This window comes from Ictalurus punctatus, chromosome 9 (genome assembly GCF_001660625.3).
Source record: "Ictalurus punctatus breed USDA103 chromosome 9, Coco_2.0, whole genome shotgun sequence".
Lineage (NCBI taxonomy): Eukaryota > Metazoa > Chordata > Actinopteri > Siluriformes > Ictaluridae > Ictalurus > Ictalurus punctatus.
In genome coordinates, this window is record NC_030424.2 from 6,280,566 (window position 1) to 6,300,000 (window position 19,435).

The window sequence follows — 19,435 nt, forward strand, 5'->3', positions numbered from 1 at the left end:
ATAGCATCAGTCGCACACCGGCTTCAGAGCATCAATTATATGTTTGTTGTCATCCGGCTTGAAAGTGAAACATTTCCATATTTGTCTCTTTACCACCTTTCCTCTTGACGAGTCGGGGCGGAGCTAAATTTGTCGCCATCTTCTATAGTTTTTCCCTGTGTGCTTGTAGGCGTTTTTCTTCTTCTTAACCACTTGTGGACCAACTAAAACACTTATGCGTATTTGCTGCCCCCTTCATTTCCGCAAGAATGGCAACCTCCGTACCTTCATTACTAACGGTACCCATGCTACTGCAGAAAAACAAGTACCGTCACCTTTTAAGAATGTTGGTACTGAAGTATCGGGTCTTGTGACATCCCTAGTGTGCACACATGCATAAGGAGGTATCAAGATGATTCTAACCACCAATGGCCAAGGGATGAAACAAAAAATAATCTTAAGTTGATTGTTCTTTTTTCTATCCATTTTTTAAAATTTTGTATATGTAATCATTGGTTTTCAAACTGACTGAATTTTAAATATAATCGGGTATTTTCCTAAATATCACTTCCAGTTGGAGGAATGAGAAGGAATATAAAAAAAATAATAATACAATACATGTTTAACACACATAAAACAAAAAATGAGGGAATCAGAACTACCAAGCAAACAGCACTGGTCTGTAGTTTACAAATCAATATGGGCCACTGATTTTCACATTGGAGCATTACTAGATTCCATGTGAAGTGAACTCTGGTTTCATGCAAAGCACGGGAACACTAATATAATTCATGGAATTGCCCAAAGAACGTGTCGAGTTTTTTATGTTCCAGAATACTGCTATCATAGAATACTGAATTTTCATGTACATGACTAGTTTTGCTAATTGGTTTGCTTACATAAAAGGCAAACACAAATGCAAATAAAATTCACTAATTTTAACACCTGTTACAAGCTACAGATCATAAGAACATGAAAAAAGCTTTCTCTTTTTAAGGAATTTTGTTTAGCATTGTGAGTGCTCACCAGATCTCAGCCAACACAGAGGAAGGGAGGCCTGACTGCAGGAAGAAACCTCGTGCCTTGTCCCCTATGTACAAAAAAGACATAAGGAAAAAAAGGGAGACAGACTTCAAGCATTCATCAACAGCATGGAATACATCCTGAGAACACTTAACTTTTAACCTCTCTACTACATACATGTAGGCATACAGACCTTTGTATCCTAGAAACCCAAAGAGAGCTAGACATTTATAGCAAAAAATCTTTAAACAAATGAAGAATACAATCCTACATACCAGTCACAAAACCCTGCACTGGGGAGAGGGTGTCAAATTTCTGATCATGTTTATCCCTTTCCTCTGGACTTATAGCCCATATACTGCGGCCACCTGAGTACAATGAATACAAGGGAGAAAATACAAGTTAGAAAAGAAAGCGAGAAGAAATTTTGTTTTAAAAAAATGCATGTAAATCCAGTGTTGCACAATTAATGCAAACAAATCTTCTATGTGGATGATTCTGTGAAATCATCAATATGTTAATATTGTTCATCATCAGTAAGTATGCAAAAGGCACTGTCAGAAGTACATAATCACATGCATCTATCAGTTAAGGGATGTTTTAGGGGGCCAAGCACCAAAGGTGAGTAGGTAGCCTTTACTGATTGTATGTTATTTATTGTTATTATTATACTTGGGGGGCACGGTGGCTTAGTGGTTGGCAAATTTCTGTCACACATCCAGGGTTGGGGGTTCGATTCCTGCCTCTGCCCTGTATGTGTGGAGTTTGCATGTTCTCCCTGTGCTTTGGGGGTTTTCTCCGGGTACTCTGGATTCCTCCCCAGTCCAAAGACGTGCATTGTAAGCTGATTGGCATTTCTAAATAGTCTGTAGTGTGTGAATGCGTGTGTGTGTGTGCGCGCGCGATTGTGCCCTGCGATGGGTTGGCACCCTATCCAGGGTGTCCACCGTCTTGTTTTCCAAGTCCCCTGGGATAGGCTCCAGGCTTCCTGTGACCCTGTGTAGGATATGCGGTACAGAAAATGGATGGATGGATGATTACACTTTCTATGGGAGTTTATGGCAGCTCACAGAATGCTTTGCATCCTTTTTTTGAAACTTGAATACACCCATCAACAGACCTCCACCACCCCCAAAAAAGTGTTTCTTTGATTTTTGATATATATGAGATGGTTTGTCCATAATGCAAACAAATTTGATGGGGAAGCCACCAAACAGGAAGTGAAGGCATATCTCGGCAACGGGGTGATGGAAATTTTGTAGATAACTGAAAGGCCTCACACTAAGGTTCTCCAAAAAGCTTTATTTAAATTCACCTCAATGTGGCGCTATAATTTGTAAAATTGCTTGCAACTTTTAGAAAGTCAGCCTTTTTTTTTTTCAGAAACACCGTTTTCGCTCTTTCTCCTACAAATTCTGTCCGATCATCAACAAATTTGGCATGTGAAATTGTGAGACTAGATAAAAAATTGTTTCTCAGATTTTTGATGTACAGGACAGTTCATCTATGACGCACATAAATGAATTTAATAGCGAAGCTGTAAAACAGGAAATGGGGGCATATCTTAGCAACTGTTTGACATATTTTGACCAAACATTGTAGAAGTACCTCGTCCTAAGGGTCTCCAACGCTACAATTTTTCCTAAACTCACCTTTAGGTGGCAAATTTGAAAAACTACTTATAACTTTGGAACCACCCTACAGCAAATCTCAACAAACCAACAAGTCTTGTTTCTACTGATTCCCTTGAAGGAACTGAGTGCTGGTGATCTAAGGCATGTGTGTTTTCTCAAACAGAAAGTTGGCAATAAAAATAAATAAATAAACCCCCCCCCCCCCCCCCCCCTACCCCCCCAGAGGATCTCCTACAATTTTTGTCTAATAACCATGAAATTTGATAGAGAGAATTGGTTTCTTGTTTCTCAGATTTTTGATATGATGGATGCAGGGTTTCCCCTACTATAGAAAGGCTTAGGTGCAGCACCAAAGTGTCTTTACAGAGCACCTTAAGACAAATTAATGTAAAAAGGCATTTAGGGTGACATATCAGAATGAATGTAAAAAAATAAAATAACGGTGAGAGTTGTATGTGCTGACAAAAAGCTAAAAAGAACTTAAAAATTTCCTTTGAATAATCCCCCCCACAGAACCCAGACAGCACCTAAGCACCTAATGCACAAAGAATTTGTGTGAAGTCACCAAACAGGAAGTGATTGCATATCTCAGCAATGATCTGCAAATTTTGGTCAAAATCTTTCATGAGTAAATGACCATGCCTTATGGGACTCTAAGAAGTTTAGTCTAAATTCCCTCTAGGGGGGCACTAAACTTCACAAATTAGTAAAAACTCCTCATAACTTTTCAGGACCAACTTGACCTTTTTCCTAAGTGTTAATCCCAGAGGCTTCTGGTCTTTTTCCATCACTAAAGGGTGGGAACAAAAAGTTCTTACCCCCTTAATTGCTGCTTGCAGCTATATTTAAAATTGGCACTGGTATTAAGTACCTGTGGGATGTTGGATGTCAGTAAGCATTTAGCGTTTACAAAAAATTTAAGCAATTTATCACTACTTTTAGTTTTTTACTTTGAGTTTAAAGTCTATTAACTTTTGAAAAACCTTTTTCAAAGAAATTGTAAAACAGCAACCTTTTAAAGCTATCACCTGTTAATAATGCTGTGTTTGACAAGTCAACATTATCAGTACTTAAATGATTTTATTTAAGTACTGAGGCTATTTACTGCTGACTGTGTGAGAGCAGTTCAGTGGTTGGGGTTATAGCTGTATGCTGCAGTGCTTTACTAATAGATCTGGCAGGGTGACAAAAAAAGTATGTCCTTGTGAAATCTTTAGAATGCAGCTCATTTATAACTTTTTTATACACATATATACAGACACAAGCCATAGTTTTACCATTCATGGTTGCAGGTGGGGGTGTGGGGAAACAGGAAAAGTAGTCCTGGTCCTCGACTCAACTTGCTAGCTCAGGCACCCTGACTCTAAATATGAGAGAGAGAGAGAGAGAGAGAGAGAGAGAGAGGTTATAAAGCAGGTTACAGGTTATAAATCCTGACCAATGGGTTATATGCCTCCAATCTGCAATCAGACAGGAGGAAGAGAAAACAGGAGAATATTCTCAGATGTTACTGTAGAATGTTACTGTAGATGTTACTGTATCACAACCACTTTGAAACAGACACAAGACACCAATAAATATGTTAAATTGCAGATGGAGAACAATAAGTTAATCTCTTACCAGTTGTCTCTCCCCAGAGTTGTCTTAATTACCACTAAGAGAAAGATATTCTCATATACAGTAGCTGTTTTCAGCTTATGTAGAACAAATGAGGTTTTGGGACTTTAGTACTTTAGCAAGCCTTAACCAACATAAATATGCAGTGTTTTGTAAATGTACAGTCACCTCCGAAAGAAGTGGACCAACAAGGCCCATTATTTTGTTTTTGCTATACACAGAAGACATTCAGGTTTGAGAGGAATGTGAGATGACAGGGCATTATTTAAGCTTTCATCTCTCTAGATGTGTTAAACAACTTCATGGCACCTTCTGTTTGAACCCAGCCATTTTTCAACTGATCAAAAATATTGAAACATGTGAATGACAGGTTTTTCTTGTTGTCCAGCTGTGCCCTGTTTGTTTGTTTGTATTTGGGTTAATTGAACTACCAGCTTCAATGGCTATTTCATGGCAAATACAAATATTTATCAGACATTCAATAAAACTCAACTTAAAAAGTCAAATATTTCTGTAGAACATAACTTTATAAAAGGTTCTTTAAAAATTATAAAGGTTTTCCTGGGTCCATCTTACAAATAATCTTTCAAAATTTGTCCTGATAAAAGGCATTGTCTCATGACATTACATTTTTTATGGTCAAGGGAGTGTTAACATTTTGGTGGTTCTTCGCCCTTCAATACCCCGATTGCAAATCAGGCTTATTGTCAAAATTTACAGACTTTCAGCTGTTTGCAATGAACAAATCAAACAAAAGCAAATGAAATAGTTCAACACAACGGATGCTTCAAGTGGTTTCCCAAAATTCAACTGAAAATGCAACTTATGATTTCTCCAGTCTTAAAATTGGAGAATAGAATCCCGCACAACAGCACAAACATGCAAACACACCTGATACAACTAATCAAGGGCTGAAGTTAAACATTTATTTTGAAATTGATGCATGCCACACTTTCCAAAAAAGTTGGGATGGGGATTTAGGACTAATAGCAATGTAACAAGTTGAAATAAGAAGGTAATGTATAACAGGTGAAGCAATCGTCTAATCACAGTATATAAGGAGTCTCCAAAAAAAGGCCTAGTCCATAAAGAGCAATGATGGACTTCTTTGGGCTCGGTCTCATCCGAGATGGACAGTAGCACAGTGGAATTGTGTTTTGAGGTGCGACAAGTCAACATTTCAAATAGTTTTTGGAAAAACAGCCGTCGTGTTCTCCGGGCCAAAGAGGAAAAGGACCGTCCAAGCTGTTATCAGCGTCAGGTCCAAAAGCCAGCGTCTGTTATGGTGTGTCAGTGCCCATGGCATGGGTAACTTGCACATCTGTGAGGACACCATTAATGCAGAAACATATGTACACATTTTGGTGCAACATATGCTGCCATCCTGAGCAGGACAACGCCAAACTACATTCGGCCCAGATTACAAGGTTTCTGCCTGGATTGCATGGTTGCATATGCAGAGAGTGTGGGTGCTAGCATGGCCTGCCTGCAGTCCTGACCCTTTATGAAGCGCAAAATAAGGCAATGAAGGCCCTGTACACCACAGCTGAAGAAATGCATAATGAATGAATGGGGGGAAATTCCACTTGCTAAACTTAACCACTGGTGTCTTCAGCACTCAAACACTTAGTGTTATTAAAAGAAAAGGTGATGCTACACAGGGGTAAACAGTCGACTGCCCCAGCTTTTTTGGAACGTGTTGCAGTCATCAGATTTGAAATGAGTGTATATTTTAAAAAATAATTTAACATAGTAAAACATCAAATAAAGTATTAAAAATGTGTTTTCAATATAGTACAGGGTGGAGGGAATTTTCAAATTACTTTGTTGTTTTGCATTTTCCATACTGTCCCAACTTTTTCAGAATTGGGGTTGTACTTACATAAATTATTGCAGCATTTCTTCGAACTAGGCCAATAATTAACACCACAGTATACAGGTACCTCTTTACCTAGTGCCAGTATCAACCTCATGGTCTCTAAATTGAAATATTATGGCATTATGACCACTCACAGGTGAAGCAAATAACAATTATCTCATAACAATGGCACATGTCAAGGTCTGGGATATATGCTTTATGGCCATGTGTTTGTAGGCATCTGACCTGTATAGTATATCTTTGTATATTGTAGAATTACAATTTCCCTTCACTGGAACTGAGGCCCAAACTTGTTCCAGCATGACAACACCCTGTGCACAAAGCAAGGTGAAGACATGGTTTTGTAAGGTTGATGTGGAAGAACTGCAAATAGCCATCAGGGGTGCCAAATTTGGAGAGTTTAACACCAACATCGGATAACTCTGAAACAAGGTTTCAGATAGTAAAATTTATTCTGTTAAAACCAAAGACTTAAAAAGAAGAAAAAAAAAATCCCTTTTCCACTGCCTAAACTTTGAAGGCTATTTTCAGGTCTTTGAGATGCAGTCAGTCAATACGTTTACATGGACAACAATAATCCAATATTAACCCGATTAAAATGATACTCCGATTAAGAAACAAGCATGTAAACAGCGATTATTGATTACCTTAAACCGATTAAAGTCATACTCGAAGAAAACCCTAATCGAATTAACACATGGAGTATTCCTGTTTAAGTTGCATTATGAAAGTGCATTACAGACATGTACACACCTTAATCACACTATTAATGTCGTGTGAGAGTTTCACCGCATTTTGCGACAGGACACGTACACACATGGCAGTGCTCAACAGTTTGAGAGCAAACAAGAGAGCACGGCTGCGTCTCAAACCGCGTACTTACCTGCTATATAATAGACGAAATACATGTATACAAGGTAAGTATGTGGTTTCGGACGCAGCCCATGGCTTCAAGAAGTCGTCTATTTGCACGTACAGCATGACAAATAATTAACTGCACTTGAAGCTTTCGTAAATTAAAAATGAAACACCCAAAACAGTATACGGTACCATAATGAAGACAAACTGTATGTTGATACGTGAAATTCTGAAGGGAACGTCGGACGGCATGGCGTGGGGACGTAACGACGTGTGCCATTAATCGAACTATGTTCCTATAACATGTACAACGGGAACATGAAAAGAATATTCTAAAAGCGACTCATATAAATACCTTAATCAGAATACTGTCTTATTCAGAAGAAGGTCAATAATTAGATGACTGCTGTCCATGTAAGCATAGTCACTTTTAAAATATTGCTGAGACCTGGCAATCATGCACACCAGTTAAATTTTGTGCATCCTTACACCCATATTTATTTATAATTATTTATAAAGATCAATAAGATATGAAAAAAAATATTGTAATACAATTTTTAGACATGTAACCCAGCCCTACATTACAGCTAGGAAATTAACTTAATTACAAATCTACAAAATAAGCACAGGGAAACAAAATGGTTCAGGGCCAAATGCTAATGTAAAATATAATGTACCAGTAAAATAGAATTCACATAATTGCACATCACTAAAAGCAGAGACCAGAGTCCTTAAAGTCTTTGGTGACAGTCAGAATTCAGAAACCACCCTGTTTCTGCATGCCACTTTTCCATGTTATTTGCATAAGACCATTTAAAATCCAAAGCCTGATGTTCTACAGTGTACAGCCTAAATACAAAGGCTCAAAAGGTGAAATTAAGCAAAAAATCAAGACCGTTTAGACTAGTTTGTCTTCATTACCCTGCTGCCACAAAGGCATTTTAAAAAATATCTCTACAAAGAATAAAAGCAGAACAAACACAAAGTAAACATCGACGGCGACCGATTTTGAATACACAAAGCCACTGCCAGCTTGATTTGAGTTAACCCACTTTGTTTTAATGACGTGGGAGTCAAGAACATCAAAGATAGACCATGATATCATTTCTAACTAAATCCCACCCTCCCGTTCCACACTGTGTGTGTCTGAACAACGACAGAGGAATGATGAGGCAACAAAACAAAAATGTCACAGGAAGTAAAACAGTTCCTGATCAGTACAGATGGCCTGTCACCCAAAAATTGCAGTCCATCTAGAAAATTATACTTAATTAACATCATAATGCATCTTCTTTTGCAGTTTAGTCAAAAAGGAAAAAGTTCAAGAAGGTGAATTTTAGAAGTGCTGCCAAAATCTGGACTTTCTGCATTTTGCTTATTTTTTTTTTCCACTAGACTATTGAGACTACTTATATATATATATATATATATATATATATATATATATATATATATATATATATATATATATATATATATATATATATATATAAAAAGAACTTTATTTCAAACTTTGACAGCATTTGCCAGAGAATTATGTTCTCCAGCATGATTAAACTCAATAAGGGCAAACAAAAGATTAAAATATCATTTCTCATCTAATTTCTGATTACACACAGCAATGACTAAGAACAGAATAAAAGGAACACTGCTTGCACCACTTTATAATCTGGCTCTAGTGAACTCCAGGTGAACTCCATGGATGAAGTCCACCACACCCTTCAGTTTCTTCTAGCGACTACAGATTTAATGGGTTACAGTGCACTCGTGTCACTCAATCCTTAGTCTTACATCTGTTAGAAAATAATTAGCTGTTTTCCCCCCCCATTCAGGTATAACAATTTTATCATCTCTACAAGATATTACACCGTTTACTAACAGGACTTACAGCACTGCGTGAATTAAATTTACAATGTGAAACAAGTTGCAATTCTACTTAAGATTTTGTCCATCCTTCATATCCACCCACAATGTGATGTGACGGAGAGAAAGACTGAACAACCAGGAAAACAGAGAACATGACTTTCTCTTGTGGTATTCACACTGGTTGCACGTGACCATGAACACAGTGTGATGTCACTCATCGCCTGAACATTGCGCTTTACTTGTATAGTCCCACCTTCAAAGTGCTGTCAATGGATCAGTCAGTAATCAAATTCAGACGGTAGTGTTACAGAGGCAAAAAATATTGGCAAAAAGGTATTGGTATACTTAAGATGAATGAATAAGGTTGTGTAATTGAAGTGGCCCTGCACTATACAGGGATATATACTGGTGCCATGATCGTTATATGGCGCCATACCACCCAACTACTACCACAATCAAATGCAATGACCTTAATAAAATGTCAAATCACTGCTGGATATTTATACAACGAATATATGGAAATGAAAGTGCAGTGAAAGCTATTCCATATATAGACAACAATGTGTTTTTTTGGGGGTTTTTTTTTGGGGGGGGGGGGGTAGGGGTTAACACACACATTTAACACTTTTTATTACTAATCAAAAAAGTTGTTATATTTTGGCTCATGACAGGGTTTTGCAACATGCTTGTATAGTGAGTTCAGCCAGAAGTCGTCAGAACTAATGTATACTTTAAATTAGATCAATGTAATATGAGAGGTATGACACTGATTTTAGAAAAGGTAAGCTCCCTATAACTGATAGTCTGACCCTAATCCACTTAAAGGTGCATGAGGTCTGATCGTAAAAATAGCTGAAGTGAAAAACATATATTTAATTGTTAAATGAGTGAAGTTGAATAATATTTGAATGATTTTTCTTTTTTGACTTATTGAGCCCACCCCCCTTTCCACCCATGTACACTAAGCCCCGCCCCCAAATCTTATGGTGATTCAAACAGAGTTAGCATGCTAACTAGAGTTACCATTAGCAAGGACTGTCATGACATCACTTTCAAGCGCACTCGGACATTCAACTGCTGGAAAGCCAATTTATAACTCTATAAACATGCACCTTTTCTTAATGTGAAGGGGTGTTTGGGCGTGTCTATTAAATGGCTGACTAGAAGCTAATCCAAAACAAACAAACATTCAGGACCGGAAGACAGGTTTCCAAACTGTAACACACTTGTTCTGGGACAATGACTTAAACTATTTGTTTATTATTTCTACATAATTTTACACATTTATACCAGTAAGAAGTGAAAAATATTGAATAACTGCACCTTTAACAGGTTTATCAGGAGGGAAGCAAATACTTCAAACGGATATGAAACCTAATTACAGACTCACGATAAGGAATCGTTAATATATAGGCTGATACTGGTCATTACCTGACACCGTCTATTTGGAAATTGCTAGTAACGATTTCACTGAAGCCACACGCACATACACAAATTATATATATATATATATATATATATATATATATATATATATATATATATATATATATATATATATATATATATATATATATACACACACACACACTCTCCACAAGCCAGCCAGACCCGTTTGCAACTTGCCTAGCAGGTTTCTTAAAGCATCCACCTAGACCTACCAAAACCCTGTGACGCTCCTTGCACATTTTGATGTGTTGAACACAATCTTCGCTGATGAGAAGCTGAACTGAAATAAGGCCCTGTCAATTACATTATTCAGCTTGATACATTTACGGCCCGACCATAATTTTGGGACACTGACGCTGCTTGTTTGAAATTAATCTAGGATGCAATGTTACCAACACCCAGTATACCTATATCCAATATTTAGCTATCATTTCAATTATCTGAAAGGATAACATGGACTATAATGATAACAATAATCATCTCTAAAGCTAGCCATTTGATCATAGTAACACAGCTGCTGCTGCTACTTACATTCCACAACGAAGGAGAAATGGACATTTTTGACTGTGTGTGATCCCATGGAGATGTAAATATCTTCTTTCAACGTCTTCTCATGTAAAGAAGCGATAAACAATATTGGTGAAGGTTGCCCTAATTCTTTTTCCTTTAAACCCTGACAACCTGTTGCGGAAAGCGCTGTCAGAGATACAACATGGCTGACGGCTCTGAGGTTCGCGGCCCTTCGCTGCAATCTGGTGTGGAAAGCCAGAAGGGTCAAAACTTCTAGACGTTTGTTCAATGTTGTTTGCTTGTCACTCACGGCGATCTGCTGTGGAACGCAAGAAGGGCCAAAACGTCTAAACAATTGTGGTATATTCCACAGGGGTGTCCAATCTTATCCGGAAAGGGCTGGTTTTGTGGGTGCAGGTTTTCATTCCAACCAAGCAGAAGCCACACCTGAGTCTATTGAAAGCCAATATCAACTGATTAAACAGGTGGAATCAGCTGTGGCTCCTGCTTGGTTGGAATGAAAAGCTGCACCCACACCGGCCCTTTGCGGATAAAATTGGACACCCCTGAAAGCAAACTTCTCTTCACGTTTTGCCTTCAAACAACAGGAACAACAGCCTCATAATTGTTTAACCTATCTTTATTTAAACTTTATTGATGATAATAATAAATCTAATCTGATCTAGATAGCATGTTGGGCTAGTAAGTTTTCCATTGCTATGGTTACTGTGTGCACCACACATGAGCCATTTTCTTTTTTATATCAGCACAAAAAAAGCATTCCACAGTCGCACAAATTTCTTATCAGTTTTCTGTGTCTTTGGACACATATACGTTTGTACGTATGTACTTGTACTCTGCTTAATGACAATAAAGTTGAATGTAATCTAATCTAAAACTAATATAGACCTGACAACAGTGGAAAAAATTCTAAAGGAGAATTTGTAGTTAGTTGAATGAGGACATTCTGTTTTCCAGATCTAATTTACTCGGCAAAGATTTGATTGATAATGTTAGCTGGGTAACTGCTAAAAGAATGCTTGCTTATAATAATAATAATAATAATAATAATAATAATAATAACAACAACAACAACAACTCCTTAGATTTATATAGCACTTTTCTAGGCACTCAAAGCGCTTTACATAGCATGGGGGAAATCTCCTCAACCACCACCAGTGTGTAGCATCCAACTGGATGATGCGATGGCAGCCATAGTGCATCAGAAGGCCCACACACCAGCTACTGGTTGAGATTAGAGTGATGTAGCCAGATTATTAGGGGGCCATGATAGATAAGGGCCGATGTGGGAATTTCGCCACACCGGGGTTATACCCCTACTCTTTACAAAAAGTGTCCTGGGGTTTTTAATGACCACAGAGAGTCTGGACCTCAGTTTAATGTCTCATCCAAAAGGGGGCAATGATAGATAGGGGCCAATGGGGGAATTTCTGGATTTTTAATGACCACAGAGAGTTTAACTTCTCATCTGATAGATGGTGCTGTTTTTACAGTATAGTGGCCCCATCACTAAACTGGGGCATTAGGACCCACACAGAACACAGGGTGAGCACCCCCTGCTGGCCTCCCTAAAACCACTTCATGGTATTTATGGTAAATTGTCTGCACTTATATAGCATCTTTTGACCTTAGCAGTTCTATTTCTCATTCACCCATGAATGGGTGTATGAATGGGTGTGTGAATGTGTATGTGAGTGTGCCCTGCTATGGCTTGGCATCCTGTCCAGGGTGTACCCTGCCTTGTGGCCGATGCTCCCTGGGATAGGCTCCAGGTTTCCTGTGAGCCAGTTGGATAAGCAATATAGAAAATGGATGGATGGATGCATGGTTTCACTTAAAAATTTTTCCTAAATTCTTTTTTTTTTTTTTTTTTTTTAAATGTGTACAAATTAAAACTGAATCCCGGACATTTTCTCAAATTTAGAAATCCCGGCAAGACGCTTTTTTAAGGTCCGAAAAAGAGGACATGTCCAGGAAATAGAGGACATATGGTCACCCTAACAAATGCAGTACAGAGAACAAGTTGTGTTAATTTCTACCAAATTAATTTAACAAAATGTATTTGTTCATACACCAGGAGGTTGCTCATGTGAGCCACGACTGGCAAGAGAGAACCAGAACTATAATCAAGCAGCTGTCTATATTGTGTTATGTCAAAAGATTAATTTCTTTGGTTTTAAATAATAAAAAAAAGATGTAATCCTGATAGGATTTCCATTTTTTACTAAATGTACCTGTAATTTGATTACTCTGTTTTTTGACATGTAATTGTAACTGGTAATTGTAATGGATTACAGTTACCTTTTTTTTTGTATCCTGATTACATAATGCTGTTACATGTATTCCCATGCTCCCCAAGCCTGGCCACAGCTGCCCCTTTTCTCATCTAGTTAACGAAGTGATTTAGTCATCATCAGATACAGCGTTTTGATGTGATTTGTATGTGATTTGTATTAGGGGGTTAAATTTGTTAGTTTATTCACAAAAAATGCAAATCAAACATACCTTCCTATAATTTCATAAAAATGCTAATCAAACACACCTTCCTATAATTTAACAAAAATGCTAATCAAACATACCTTTTTGTTTGCAGATGTTGAGGCTTTGTAATGAGAACCCACCGTCCAGGCTCCTCGTGGCTCAGGCACATGCTTCTGTGAAAGTCTGTAAGTTGAGAACAATATTTCTTCAGAGCATCACATGAAGATGTACATCCACCGTGTCCAAGTCAATTGCTCCTGGAAGTGATATTGGTGAGGCTGTAATTAATTCATATGTGCCAAGCATTGTGTTTTGTTGTGGGGACTTCTTAAACTGCATATTATACATGTATTGATGCCCCTTGCACCCCCAATTCAACCACTCAGGTATGCTGATGGTGGAGTGGTGGAATCAGGGGCAGATAATATCAGTGGACTAGCAGGGCTAAGCCCCCTTGTCTTTCAAAAATTTTAAAAATGCCTCCATATAAAGTTTCGGTTTTAATCTTATTTGTGGTTAACAGAGGATTATATTTATGGATTTTTTAAAACCAAGTGCAACCACACCATCAGCGGTTGTAAAAAAAAATGATATGATGTGAAGCTGTGTGCTAACTGTAATAAGCCCAGTGCTGTAAGTTCAGCAAGCCTACCAGTGACAGTCATCACAGTCACTTGTGCATTTCAACTCAACCTTTCTGTGACGTTTATGTAATATGATATTAGCTATTATGGTATGGATTTAGTCGCAGGTGTAATGAAAGTAATAAAGTGGATTATTTTCCCTGTCATCATGTCATCACATCCAAAATGTATTTGGAGGAGAAACTAAAAGTTGATAGATTGAACACACATTGTCTAATCAAAGTACAATCTACACAAAATGACAGCACACAGATCCGTAAGTTCAGTATTTTCTTGGTTTGAACAAAAGGATGAAAATTTTTCTGTTTACCGTGCTTGCAATTCAGAGGAAACACTGTCATGGCTGTGTCTAGTTATCTGTTCACTTCCTAATTCCCTGTGTTTCTCTCCCTCATGCCTTCCTAATTGCTCCAGAGATCTCACGTGCTGGCAATCAATTCATCAACCCCACAGAGTACATCAACACCGGTTTTTCAGTCATTCTTTGACCAATTGTTCCGGCCATCAGTACGATAACTGCTAGACTACCCATGTTTTCTTTATGCTAATTTTCTGTGCTCTTATGCTTGTGGTTTTATTTTTCTGTTACCCTGTCATCTCCCTGTACTTCTAGGACAGGGGTGGGCAATCTTATACAGAAAGGGCCGGTGTGGGTGCAGGTTTTCATTCCAACCAAGCAGAAGCCAGTTGGAACTGTACACCTGAGGGGTGTACTGTTTATATATATATATATATATATATATATATATATATATATATATATATAAACTGGTGGTTTCATTCATTCAAAAGAATTAGCCAAATCAAAAATGGTCAAGCAACCAATTTCGCAATTATTACACCACTTGAGATGGAATGACCCTAAATATAGTATACAACACGAACATCTCAGCTCATTATAATTTATAATTATATTTATAAGGCATCATTTAATTTATTACAGTAAAAAAATGCAGACAGGCATGCTTACAAAATGACAGACATTGGTAAATATTGTAGTTTTGTATTGTTTATGAATTTAGTTATAGCATTTATTTTTTCTTCATTATTGCACCTTTATTTACTTTATCGACCTGGTTTGCTGGTTTGCTTTTATATTTCTAAACAATGAAAAAAGTGATGAAATTAAAGGGAGCACATACAGTAGTATGGAAGGTCATTCAGAAGAATATAAAATTAATATTTTGTACTTATTACAACCTAACTTTATATAGACCTATTTTATCTAGTTATAATAAATTATAGAATTGAGACATATTGTTACACTCACTGAACACTTTATTAGGAACACCTGTACACATACATTCACTAATTATCTAATCAGCCAATCATGTGGCAGCAGTGCAATGCAAAAAATCATGCAGTAACAGCCCAGCAGCTTCAGGTAATGTTCACATCAACCATCAAAATAGGTGATTTTGACTGTGGCATGATTGTTAGTGCCAGAGGGGGTGGTTTGAGTACTGTTATAACTGCTGATTCCATCGGACTTTCATGCACAACAGGTTCTAGAGTTTACTCAGAATGGTGCAATAAAGGGAAAACATCCATGGTGCGGCAGTTCTGTTGATGGTAACACCTAGTTGCTTAGAAAGGTTAACTGAGAATGTCCAGACTGGCTCGACTCAGAATGAACAACACGTCGAACTTTGAGGTGAAAGGGCTAAAACAGCAAAATACCACATCAGGTTCCAATTCTTTCAGCCAACAGCAGAAAGCTGAGGCTGTAGTGGGCACAAGCTCACCAAAACTGCACAGCTGAAGACTGGTAAAACGTAGCCTGGTCTGATGAATCTCGATTTCTAACGAGACACAAATGGTAGAGTCAGAATTTGGTGCCAACAGCATGACTCCATGGACCCAACCTCCCTTGAGTCTACAACTCAGACTGATGGAGGTGGCATAATGCTGTGTGGATTGTTTCCTTGGCACACTTTGGGCTCACTAATAGCAATCAATCATTGCTTGAATGCCACAGTCTATTTGAGTATTGTTGCTGACCATGTGCATCCCTTCATGGCCACAACTTACCCATCTTCTAATGGCTACTTCCAGCACCATGTCACATGCACCATGTCACACAGCAAAATTTGATTCAAATTGGCTTCATGAACATAAGTTCTTCAGCCACTAGTTCCAACAGGCCCAAGAGAGCCACTGTCAGTATGGGCTACAGTAAACAGTCAGCATAGGTGCCAGGACTGGGTGAAGCAGCCTGCTCAAATATTGCTGGTGAAGGTCTGCAACACACTGTGGCACAAGGATAGCTATGGAAGTATGCATTGCGCAGATTCACATAAACCAGTCTTGTGGCTGGACACAATGACAACGTTAGCAAGCAAAGGGGGAGGACTTTCAGAAACAGACTACAGATATTGAATAGAGCAGGATCTGCCATCCTCAGATTGAGCCTCTCCAAGACGTACAGAACTTTTTTGATCACAGTGACAACTATTTCACTTTTTCACAGCAACATGGTCATAAGGATCTATTGGCCTGCTGCAAAACGGGCACTGATTTTTGGCTCGTTACCAAGGAAATGCAACACTGACTTTTTATTGCATTTCATGTTTCACCCCAGTGTGATGGCTTTTCTACAGAATATCTTCCACAGAAGAAGGCAGAATAAAAACAGAAGAGAAAAAAGTAATCACAGCTTTGGAGGACAAAAGGACTGTAGCTCAGACTGTGCAGAGCTGCATAGTTCAGAATCTACAAAGCTGCAGAGGATAGTTCTACATGTGGTCTAGCATGTAGAAATGCAAGTAGTGAATAAGGAACTTGAGTAATGGTGTGTAAGGATTGTACAGAAAACCTAGCAACACTGGTCACTTTGTGACTTTTTGAAGGTCTCAGCATGGTACACACACACACGATAGTATATCCAGGATCTAACAGAACTGTTTGTTCAAATGAGTTGTGAATACTGTAAAAACCTTGTATAAAACACCACATTCTATCAATCAGAATTTTAATTATTCACATGTATAATGCATCAAAAATCTGTTTCTCAGACAAAAAGATCGATATTTTACATTCATATGTTCTACTTCCAGTAAATTAGCATGTAGATATCTCAACTAGGTTGATCATTTTTAATATGGTCTGTCTGCAGGTGAATGGGTCTGACCAGAGCCAGTAAACAAAAGGATTACATTGTGTGGATGATTTATTTTCTAAGTATAAATATATAGGCTGATTTTGAAATATAAAACAATTCAATAAAGTTTCCAGTGTGTTTAACCACAAGATAATACTTGCTTATCCTCTACATTTCAGCGACAGCCTTTCCTTTAAACAGATCTAAATATAAACAATCAATATTCTGCTGAAGAACATCTACAATAACATTGTGAACTCTACACAGGAAGACAGGTGCACAGGTGACAAACACAGATACAGTCTTTTCTCCACATAGCACTTGAGTTTTGTGACTGAATTCTTGTTTTATAAGCCAACTTTTAGGAGCAAGTCCATAGATTTAAGAGCCCCAACTCATCACAGGTACAAACATAGAAACCCAGCAGGCAATGAAAATGTGTACACAACACAGAATTGATAATTTGTTTAAACCAGAGAAAAGACATAACTTTAAAGTAAGTGTAACAAACTGTAAGCCTAGGCTGGTATTATGCTCAGTAGGTGAACCTTATTTTATTGCTCTGAAATACTCTTTACCATACTGGTCACACTTCTGAAATCAGTGCATGTGAATACTGTAACAGAAAACACACAACACAGACAGACACACAAAAATAGAAACTAGAACAAATGAGCTGTTTGTTTGTTATTACACAAACTCTTGTCTTGATTGCTATCAGAATGAAAAGCTGAGTAAGTTGGAATGGGGAAGGCAGTGGATCTTGTTATAACTTTTGAATTTAGTCTTTTTCATGGCTTGAAGGCTTGAAACTTTTTGTTCTTCAGATGGGATGAGTCTTATATCCACTAGTGTCAGCTGTGCATCACAAGAAAGACTTATGAATGCAGAACAAAGCCTCTGCTTCATGTAGATCAGCACTGTAATTTGAAAAAGTAAATGACCCATATCTGTCCTTCACAAAATTGCAGACACTAACCATTCAAATTTAAGCACAGGAATGACATCTCCAGCACGTCTTTCCTTGCAATTTTGCAACAATTGTCCAATTGGTAAACTAATATAAACTAATGTATAATGCTAGTTATACATCAGAATGTCAAAAAAGCCATTTGGAAGCTCTCTAAATAAAAGGACAACAGGCTCTTTAGATGGGCAAATGACAAGGGAAGCAGCATACAGATCAGAAGAAGAAACTTGTCAGTGAGAGACTAAAATATTTAGTCACAAGTCCAAGGGGAACTTCCTAAATTCTAAGTTACTGTGTGGCACTAAGTAGTTTCTAGTAGTTCCTGATAATTTTCTAGGTGAAAAATGTATGCAGAGATTTATGCCCAGTTGAGAGTCCTGGTCTGCAAGAATATTTAATTGCTGTCCCCAGTCCACCGTACAGAAAGTTCTGATGATAAAATTACACCCCTTGACACTTTTTAGAAACCATAATTTTCAAATGATAAATAATCAGGATTATGTATAATTATGCTGTATAGAAGCACTAAGACTCTACTGCGACTATCATATGCTGGTAAATTTCTTACATTGCTTAGAACGTGGGGTGTTATTTTAAAGCCTGTGAGTCAACAGAACCGAAACAGTCATGTTCGAGTTTGAGTTCACATTGTGGTTAAATGTAGAACACAGAACACCAACACAGCAGACAATCAATTATCCAGTCATACAATCCACTAAACTCCACAAAGCCCATGCACAGCATGGTTTTCTTGGGTTGTGTGTGCTTGTCTGTGAAAAGTGATCTCAGCGCAGCCAAGATGAAGGAACCCACTGAGGCTCTGTGTCCAGTTTGTTGATGAGGCGCAACAGCTCCTGATAAGCCTTGTCCTGGTCCGTGTTCACAATTGCAGCATCAAACAAGTGGCCAAAGTTCTGCTCCATCTCCCTTGCTTTCTCAATTATGTCCCTCAGCTCCTCAGGCTTCATACAGAGGAAGAGAAAACAAAAGTACTCAAATAAGACTACACATTTTCATATAAATGTGAATATTTGAATTTATGTGAAAATTTGCTTCATAAAATGCTTTGCCATGCTCTATCTTCTAATGGCCATGCCAGTAAAACTCATCTGAATTTACTACAACGGCTTATTACAATGTAATGCAATATCCTATTATGTATTACAACATTTAGCATGGAGATCGCAACAGCAAAAAGTTTCTTTCTGAAATTAAAAAACCCTTTGGTTACCTTCGGGTTCTTGTTATCTTTTGCTAAGAGGGCACGCAGTCGTTCCTGGGAGGGTGGTGCAATGAAGATAATATAGGGCTTGAGGTCAGAGCTGCGCAATACCTTCAAAGACTAAAGAATAAAACAGTCAACAGTCACTAATGAGCTTAGGAGACATTGCAGCACTCTGATAT

The 19,435-nt window shown here is 37.9% G+C and overlaps 2 protein-coding genes across 4 annotated transcripts in view; both read right to left on the bottom strand.

The window, feature by feature from the left end:
* itsn2b (intersectin 2b) overlaps window positions 1–11,058 on the bottom strand; it is a 63,368-nt gene extending 52,310 nt beyond the window's left edge. Inside the window, exons 1-4 of the mRNA XM_017476205.3 lie at window positions 10,837–11,058; window positions 3,914–3,999; window positions 1,278–1,370; window positions 1,006–1,069 (exon numbers count right to left, since the gene is read on the bottom strand). Coding sequence (XP_017331694.1) covers window positions 1,006–1,069; window positions 1,278–1,370; window positions 3,914–3,920 — 164 coding nt within the window. The 5' untranslated portion in view covers window positions 3,921–3,999; window positions 10,837–11,058. The remainder of the gene's footprint in view (window positions 1–1,005; window positions 1,070–1,277; window positions 1,371–3,913; window positions 4,000–10,836) is intronic.
* Window positions 11,059–16,915: 5,857 nt separating this feature from the next.
* Window positions 16,916–19,435, bottom strand: part of pals1a (protein associated with LIN7 1, MAGUK p55 family member a) — a 36,996-nt gene continuing 34,476 nt past the window's right edge. For all 3 annotated transcript variants that reach the window (XM_017476582.3, XM_017476581.3, XM_017476583.3), the window contains 2 exons: window positions 19,263–19,373; window positions 16,916–18,993 (listed from right to left, as the gene is read on the bottom strand). In XM_017476582.3, the coding sequence (XP_017332071.1) occupies window positions 18,817–18,993; window positions 19,263–19,373 (288 nt within the window). In that variant the 3' untranslated portion in view covers window positions 16,916–18,816. The remainder of the gene's footprint in view (window positions 18,994–19,262; window positions 19,374–19,435) is intronic.